Here is a 9,466-nt window from a genome sequence, read left to right as displayed (position 1 = left end):
ATCCTCCTTTTCATCATTTTTGTCTTTAAAATTTAAATCACAGACATGATTATTTTTCTGTGGTGCACATCTGAATGTACCCCTTCTTCATGTACATGCAAAGATATATTTTCTGATGTGTCTTCTAAATCTAAGCTGTTCTGCTTTCACCTGAATAGATTCTCAAGGGATCATTGAAGATGTGGTCTTACTGGGAGCTCCAGTGGAAGGTGAAGCCAAGTACTGGAAAGCTATCACGAAAGTGGTGTCGGGCAGGATCATAAATGGTTATTGCAGGTCTGTACATGCTCAGTTCCCTGCTTCATTATCCTAGCGTCACTTTGAAATGATTTTGTACATTTATCCCTTTTAAACATTTTGTAAGTGAATAATTGTTCAGCTGGTGAGTATGTTGATTCAGTAGCACCAGAGACAGCAGTGCCAGAGCCTCTTCCTTCTGGAGGTCTCTCCCTCAGATTAATTGGAGATGACGGTCTTCAGGAGACACTTGCAGGCTGTTCTGTCTCTGGCTCCTGGCTGTTTGCGATGCATAGTTACGCTGGGAGCCTGAGGCGCTCAAAATGTAGGTCCTGTTCATCCAGTGGCAGTGTTACATCACCCTGGCAGCTTAAAGCTGGGTCAGTGTGTTTGTGTGCGTAATTTGACATATTCTAAGGGCCCTTTAAGTCTCAGCTTTATGTAAAGGACTATAAATATGGCCATTAAGTTCACTGACAATTAAAGAATGTGAATTAAAATCTATAAAAGCTTTGAGATACAATTCACTAGGGGCTGCTTATGGGGAACAAGATGTGAAAATTGCAATGGAAGGGAAGGAGCTCCAGCAAATTGAAGATTTTTTATGTCTGGAGTCAGTTTCTGGTCAAGATAGTCCACGTGAACAAGACATTTTACTTACAAAGGAGGTATAGCTGGAGTAGCTGTAGCAAATTTACTAAGGATGTGAAAGAATAGATAGGTTACCTCGAAACCAAATATCAGCCTTTTAAAACTGCACAGCCAACTGCTATGCAGAGTTGTGAGAGCTGCTGGGTGAGAAGAGGGAGATCAGAGGCACAAAACAGCTGAAGTCAATCTTATAAAAGCTATTAAAAATTCAAGTGACAGTATCAAATCTAATGACTGTGTATTGGAAGATAATTGTGACAAGAACACTGCTTACCAGCACAATTAGAAGAGGAGAAATTAAAATGAAGGAATGAAGCAGGGAAGACTAAGAGCATGGGAAAATAAACTGAGAAATAACCAGGCAAGAAGATTAGCAAAGAACGTGTAACTGCAAGTCAAGGCAGCTTCTAAAGCCATGAGCCCGCAGGTCAAGGACAGTTGAAAATGCTGTCGGTACTTTCCATACACACATGCATATGTATACCTACGTACATATGTATAAGATGAGGAAGTATTGCATTACCGTGCATCTAACATAGTATATTAATTTACAAAGAAGAACTAAATGAAAGAATTAAAAACATTCAAGATTAAAACAGTAAATTATCAATCCCATCTGTCAGGCTGAAAATTGTTGCTTTTGTCCTTTTTGGATCACAGGAGGTTTTATGGATGCTGGATGTGCACACCAATTACAGTATTTCTTCATGTGACATAAGGAAAAAGCAATTGCTGCCTCTTGGGAGTGCTTCTGTGTTCTTCCAAGAAGCCATAAATGATAGCAATTGTTGCATATAACTGAATTTGCCCTGGCAAATATTGTTCCTCCCTGTGTTACACAAAAATCAATTTCACTGCAAAAAGCTCGGTGTATTCATTTCCTATAACACACACACACAAAAAAAGGATCTTCTTATAGTTTCAAAGCCTGCATGTGCTGTTGGAATAAAACAGTATGTGTGTTTGTACTGCTGTGTGTGCAGTAAGTTGGTTAGTCTCCGCTTTGGCAAGCTCATGTCTTGAATGTTGAATGAAAAATGATGTAGAAATTGTAGCTTATTGCTCACAAATAAGAAGAAGCAGGTGAGGAGACTGTCAGGAAATATTCCACTATGCTGGTTCTCTACTTTGCCCTCAGATGGTGAATTTGAGGGTTATTCAGTTAGCATGAGGGCAGCTAGCATGAGCAGCTAGAGGGGGTAACTGAGAGAGATGGAAAATTTATGTGAGGATATTAGATATGAGAGAAGGATGACACAAACATTTCATGGTAAGACCTCACCTGATTCTGATTTCTCTGGTGTCTCACTTACACAAATTGTGGCCTCGTTCTGTCACTTCAGGAGTAACTCTATTTAGGTCAGATGAATTACATTGAATAGAATTCCTGCAAGATCAGATTTGGGCCCAATTTGTTGAGCTTCAGTCCAGTGTAGCTTGTCTCCTTTAGCTTTGAAGTCTGAAAGGACATGGAGAGTGAAAGCCAGCTGTCAGAGCTGTCCCATCCAATTTAACAGCAGGGTTACAAATTCCTACTGGGAAACCTTAACCAAATTAGTTAGACTTGCTCAGCTTTTGAAAGAACCCATGCCTGAGTAGCGTGGATGCGTTGCAAAGATTTTGCAGAGCTCTGTGTAGACTTAGACCTTCTAGCATGGGCCATTTTGGAGTGGACAGGAGCAGCCAGAAATGGCCACCCGTGCAGGTGCATTTCACCTGCTGCCATCACAGAGTACAAATATCACTCGCATCCAACTTAAATCTATTCTACAGAGTGTAGTGGCGTTTAGGTGCCCAGATTTTATGCTGTTGCTCAGCACAGGAGAAGAGGTTATGTATTTCCAAAGGACGCAGCTACCCTGAAACTGTCTCAGTGACTTATGGCAATACTTTACAGTGGGAACAAACTCTTCCTAGTTCTGTCATTGAAACCATGTATTTATACAGTACCTATAAATCAGGAGCACTCTGAGGAGCTTCACAGTTGATCTTTATGTCAGCAACATTGGTATTGTAGGCCTCATCACATTTACTGCTGTCTACAGGCTGGAGAACTTCTACCTATTTGTACATTAAAAAGATTAAACATGTGAATGTGTTGCAGTCTCTGAGCAAATACAGAAATAAATAGAAGGGTCAGATTTTTAAACCTGCTGCATGTAATGAGACTACACCCATGAATCAGGATTAAATTCAGACTTACACTACTGTGTCCCAGGAACCTGCCCTGAATTTGGCAACTGCTGTGATTCCTACATCAGACAAAGCCGCAGCAGGTCTTGGTCCAGACATCACTGTGCTTCCCAGCACTTCTACTCTCCTCATGGTCTGAGTAGTCACTTATTGCATCGGTTTGGCAACAGGATTTATTCACGCTCTTCTTCTGCTCTGCTGCTAGGGGGGACTGGCTGCTGGGGTTTGTATACAGAACCTCTTCTGTCCAGATCAACGTTGCAGGGCTCCAGCCAGTCGACTTGGATGACAGGAGGATGGTAAACATGGACCTTTCATCTGTCGTAAGTAATACTTCTTATATTCTCAGTTTTTTCCATCTGTCCTTTTCTTGCAGCATTGTAACCTGACACTCATTGATTAGGGGAAGACAGAATACTGAAGAGAGCATCTCTATGTACATTGTCCCTCTTTCCTTTCTTTGAGATAAATCTCACCTCAGACTTCCCTATAGATTTTGCTGGCCCAGCCAGCACTCAGTATTGAGCAAAACAATGAGAATTTGCCTCTCTTGTTGGATATGTTTCGGGTATTTTGGTTCTGAAACTTCTCATACTGGAGATAGAAAATGCCATTATTCTCCAAGAAAGAACTTGCTGTCTTGCAAGCCCTGGATCAGCAGGTAGGTAGGATCAGCAGCTGGGAAACTCGAAGCTCAAACACACGACTGTGGAGCAGATACAACCTGCAATCTTATCTTGGTGGAGCCTTCAAGACTGTTCTGGTTCATACAAGGGCAAGTTCATAGGCCTTGTACCTTGGTCCCCTGGGCTGCATTGACGCAGTGGTGCAGGAACCAGTTTGTAATTACAGAAACTCCGTGATACTAATGGCTGGTTTGCTAGGTCCAGACCTGGGCTGCTGCCTTTTTGGAGTGTAGGTCTCCAGGAAGCAGAAGAGATTCACCTCTGTATCTGGTAGATATTTAGTTTCCTCAAAGCTATCTGGTGTCATTAATGATAAGCCACTGTATTATATGTCTAGCAATATTCAAATCAATTACCTTAAGCAAACTAATGATGTCATTACCTTGTCTTTACTCATGAGTGAGCTCTTCCACAGAAAATCATGCAGAACTTAGCTTGTGTATTCATATTCACAGTAATCTTGGACATGCAATCCTGTTTTTCCATATCTTAATGTTTTAACTCATTTTTCACTCTCTGCAAACTGGACTGGAAGATGCTCAGCACAAAGCTTAGGATACTTCCGTGGTCATTGTTGCTGCCTTGACTTGTCCCCATGAGCAGGTATGGGCCGTCAATGTTGCTCTGGAGCCAAAGGCACTTTTAAGTGCTTTCAGATTTTTTGGAGCACAAGCCCGCTAGGCCTATAAATACCCAGCTGTTACCAGCTCATTTCATTCATTATAACTGAGCTATGTACAGCCCTTGCCAAAAAACACAGCGCTTAATGCTGTACAGATAAAATAGAGACTTTGCAGAACAAAATATAGGCTTCCCAGAAGGAAGTGGTGTAGTAGAGGCTTTTAAACACGGTCCAGCACTGTAGCTGTTCTTGTATCTTGCATCTTACTGGGTTGTCTTGGTTAGCATTTTCACATGCTCCCGCATCCATTTTTTCACCATCCCCAGAGTTGCCATTAGTTGCTTGTGAGCAATGACATCTGTACTGGCATGAAAAGAAAAATGGCCAAAGATGTCAAGCAGTGTTGGCACTGGGGTGACTTTTCCTGTTAGTTCAGTCCGTCTTTACTCTCCTCTTTTTGACTTGTCTTCAGAGACCCTCTTTCTGTTGACCTTCTGCTTCCTGAACTTTGAAACCCCCTGGAGTCCTGCAGGCTTTATCCTGCCTGGCTCACAGCAGCCTCTCCATTTTTCCCCCAGAGGAGCAGTATTTACATTTCAGCTAAATGAATAATGGTTGCAGAGCTGCTATCTGCTAATCTTCTATTGTTGTGCATCTGTATCCGTGCTGCCTGATGCCAACAGACAATCCCAGCGATGTTCTCATTTCAGAAAGAGCTGACACTTTCACTTGCTTAATCTTACTGCAAAGCATTTGGGGAAAAAAGAACAACCCTCACAGGGGGAAAAACCTATATTAAGTAGGTGTCGTTCTCTTGATCCATTTTCCAGACCATGGAGCTTTATGAAAAGAAATACGGTGCATTCTGATGAACATTTTAAAAGTAAAAGGAGCAAGAATGGGGAAGGAAATATTCAGGGACAATATTTTTTAAAGCGGCAAGAAAGAAAAGATGGATTTTGCTGCAAATACAGTACTATATTTTCTATAATGGGGACCAGCTCCATCCCTGCAGATGCTCTTGCTGGAGGTCCCATGAGTCTACTGCCAGGAATAAGAAAGCACAAGTTGTGATAGAAGAATAAAGCATATATGATGCAAAGGTGCTCAGCGTGAAAATATTATGCAGGCAGCCTCAGTATTTTAGCCACCTCCCAGCCCATCCATGATGAAAACTGAACTGGATCCAAAGGGCTTGGTTCTCTTTGCTGAGGTAGCATTAGAATCCTCAAATGAGTGGAGGACTAAGAGACCTCAGTATAAACAGGAATTCACCTCCAAGGCATTTATTGCATGTCTCTCTTGATTAGTATGTTTTTTATCTGACTGTCAGTAAAAAAACTGAGAGAAAAATGTCCTCCCACTCAGCAAATGCAGTTATAAAAGCCTTCCTAATGGTTACAATGGGACTGATTTATTCAGTAGATTTATTTGACAGCACCTGTTACAGAGACCAAGGAAGTAATTGAGCTGTAGTGTATTAGATTGATTGCTGTTTGTTCAAATGGGATATTGTAGATTACATTTTGCATTAACATTTGAATATTGCAGAAATGCTCAGAGTCAGAATGTAGGCAGAGCATTTTCATCGGGGCTCACAAGTCAAGAACAGGTGCTTAAGTTTCTTTGGGCAGTTTTACTGCAGCAGAAACCAGGGATGAACTTGCAAGCCTGGGGACAGTAGGAATGCCTGGCTAGAAGTCTAGTAGAGAGCATGGACGGATCGTGACAATTATTGCAGAAGGCAGTACTGTTCTCTCATTAGTCCAATGTGAAAATTTTCTCAAAGAGCTTTAGGCTATGATTAAGTTTTGCATTGACTTTAAAATGCCTTCTTTTCCCATGCTTTCGGTGGCAGCTAAATTCTCCTTTTCTTATTCTTCATTAACACGTTGTCCGGATGGCAGATGCCTACCTGCTGCTGGCGCTCACAAATTCCTGTAAACATAACATGCGGCAACACCAACTGACAGTAAACCCCTCCTTACGCAAACATGGGGAGTGCCAGAGCCATGTTCTGTACAGCCCACAGACTAAAGATACAAGGTACTTTTTAATCTCTAGAGCAGTCATTGCAATGGTACATAGAGAAAACACGCTGATGCATTTCACAGCCATGTTCTTCTGCAGCATCTCTGCACAATGGAAGGCAAAACAACAGAGCTTCTTTTTAGAATGATCTGTTATCGCACATCAACACACCTTTGCTTTTCCCTCCGAGATACCTCAAAAGCTTTTTACCTCTGCTTTTCTTTGCTGCTGTAACTGAGCAGTGGGAAAGCTTTCTTTATGACAATGATTAAAACCCAAGAATAACTGATTTGTCTTTCCAAAAGCTCTCTCAGAAGAGGGTCATAGTATTCCCATTATGAGGGAAGGCAAACAGGTTCAAGGCAGTCTGGCCTTCAGCCAGGCAGGTACACAGTGTACATAAATACCATAAGCAGATGTAAAGTCTGAATTTTGTGAAATCCAACTGATTTGGCACTTCTGAGAGTCAGGTTTTTTCCCCCAAATGCATTAAACTGTGGGTTTTTCCTCTGTATTCCCAAGACTTGCAGCAAAGAATTAATTGTGATTACAAGATGTGAATTAATTAAGAACCCCAGGGAGTTCAAAAGGCAAAAGGTTGCCTGTGCCTCATTACACCTTTGTTTCACTTGTTTCAAACGAGCAGTGCCACCTCCCAAGGTGACAGGCATTAACAGGATCAGAACAGCAAGAGCTAGGAGCAGAACTCAGCTTCAGGCAGCGGCTCGAAAGAGCCTGGAGACCCTTCTCTCACACCTGGGGGACATGCAAGTCTCTGTGAAAACACGTCTATTTGTCTGCTAGGCTATAAGGTCACAGGGATGATTTCTTCCTCTTCATATGTCCCTACAACCGTGGAGTCATCAGTGGCTTAGTTTTCTATGATCCTTCTTGCTGTTGATTTGGGATCTCTGAGAATCACACGTTAAATACATATTAAATCCATTTTTCCCTTTGGGATGCAAGCGGAGGGTGCTGGCAATGTCAGTATCTTAGAACAGAAGAAGAAACTGAAAAAGCTTTTCCAAAAAAGTGCAAATGGAGCCATTAATAACTTGCAGTTTGTTTTTGCTTAGTGGCAGACAAAAACTCAAAGGCTGGTGTCCCTCCTTGCTTCAACACAGATGTATTGCTCGATCTTGATGTACTCTTTGGGAGGCTGGGGATATTTAGCTGCTTCTAAAAGGCAGAGAACCATTTTATAGTGCTCCTTGAGCTTTTTTTTTGTAAGGCTGGTGCCAAAATTCACATACACGCTGCCACTCAGAAGCAGCGTGGTGCTGTAACAGTGTGGCCTTCCTGCAGATTTATAGAAGTAATTTTCCCTTTTCCTCCATTGTGCCTGGAACATGTGTGTATTGTTTCACGGTGGGTTTCCACAACATCTGTTCAAGTGCATACAGTGTTTGGACATACCAACTAGCCTGAGCAAAACTGAATTTCTGGGACTGCGCCCCTCCTTCAGAAAAGCTGAGATTACCAAGTGCCACATTTTAGAAAGATTCACAGGTGGTTTATGTTTACATCTAATACAATTCAACATAGGAAATTTGCTATTCTACTTGAGTAAGCAGCAAAGTTTTGATACCATTACATCTTTCTCCCATGGAGCGTAACAATTTGCATCACTTGCCACCTTTTATAGATTTTTCTCTTACACTTTACACATCAGAGCACCTTGCATTTGAAAATAGGACTGTTCTTGCAAAGCCAGACGGTGCAGACTCCATTCTTGACAGGTTTGCAGTGAACAGGTTTGTAGCTGTTGACTTTGCAAGCAGCTATCCCGATCATGCAGACCTTACTTGAGCAAAACTGCCAGCAGAAGCAGTGGGAGTTCTCCCTGAGTAGTGTTAATAATGTTTGATTCTGCAAGAGTGGCTACACAAAGCACAGTAAGGTGAATTAAAGATAGAAAATTTAGCTTTCTATTTCCTGTCTTTTGTTGGAACACAAATGCTAATTCTGTATAATTTTTTGTGTTCAGTTTTGATCTTTGTTTCTAACCTCTTCAGCTGACATGGAAAGAAAATTCAGTTGCAACATCCAATTAAAAGCGTTAATCAAGGGGAAGGCTGACTTAGCTGACACATTGTGTACGTGAGATTTTCTCCCGTAGCACAGTTTCAGCTAATGTGTTTGAGATCTTGCAATTACAACAGCATGTATTATTGATATTAGCTGAATGTAGCTGAAATACCATGAAGCTTACCACTGCCTGCTGCCCCCGTGACACCAGCGTAAGGTAAGGTCTTAAACTTGCTGCAGATCCTGGTGTGATGGATTTGTAGGAGATGGCATTGCTAAGGAGAGAGATTGCACTACTCCATAGCTGTTGAAATTTCCCAAATGCCCAGGACTTCTTGCCCAGACATTATTACCATCAACTCATAAAGGAGATTAAGGGATGAGTAAGCTGAGAACAGGTCATTGTCCCCGATGAGTAAGCTGAGAACAGGTCATTGTCCCCAGAGATGGCAAAAATTCCCTTAGTTAACCAAAAGTGATTTTGTTTCGTGGAGTTGAGGTGAGAAGCTGGTTTGAAAGCCGCAAAGATGGTAACGTTGCCAAATCTTGTGTATTCCCAGAGCAAGATGGGGAGAGGAACGGTGATCAGTCCCTTTTGGTGTTACAGAGGAGTCATCCTCTGCCGCAGGCAGGTCCTATTACATCATCCTGATTACGGAGACTGAATCTTATCTCAGTGTTTTCATCTGGACTCTTGAAAAATTCTCCATAATCCTGACTTGATCAATATAGCAGATATTTTGGGTCACTAGTCGGCTGCTGTAGTTTATCATGTCAGATATCTGCTATTTTTACGAACAGTCCAGTTTGATATATCAATCCAGTCTTTATTTTTGGGGATCTCTCTTCCTCCGAGGCCCAAGAGATTATGTTTAAATTATTCCCCAGTGACAATTATATGCACAGTTTATGCTGGGCCTTTTAAAACATTCTTTATACCATCCAATTTAAATAATTTCCACTTGGTTTAGCACTGAAAAATAAGTATTTGATTATAGCCACCTTAAAAGTGAGTGGC

At 41.7% G+C, this 9,466-nt stretch overlaps 1 protein-coding gene across 3 annotated transcripts in view; it reads left to right on the top strand.

Annotated features, from left to right (window-relative positions):
- TMCO4 (transmembrane and coiled-coil domains 4) overlaps positions 1 to 9,466 on the top strand; it is a 42,275-nt gene that overhangs the window by 24,436 nt on the left and 8,373 nt on the right. For all 3 annotated transcript variants that reach the window (XM_069782388.1, XM_069782390.1, XM_069782389.1), the window contains exons 12-13: positions 159 to 276; positions 3,287 to 3,404. In XM_069782388.1, coding sequence (XP_069638489.1) covers positions 159 to 276; positions 3,287 to 3,404 — 236 coding nt within the window. The remainder of the gene's footprint in view (positions 1 to 158; positions 277 to 3,286; positions 3,405 to 9,466) is intronic.

Source organism: Haliaeetus albicilla, chromosome 4 (assembly GCF_947461875.1).
Source record: "Haliaeetus albicilla chromosome 4, bHalAlb1.1, whole genome shotgun sequence".
NCBI classification, from domain to species: Eukaryota; Metazoa; Chordata; class Aves; order Accipitriformes; family Accipitridae; genus Haliaeetus; species Haliaeetus albicilla.
Note: the sequence above shows the minus strand (reverse complement) of the source record. Positions and strands in the feature narration are given on the sequence as shown.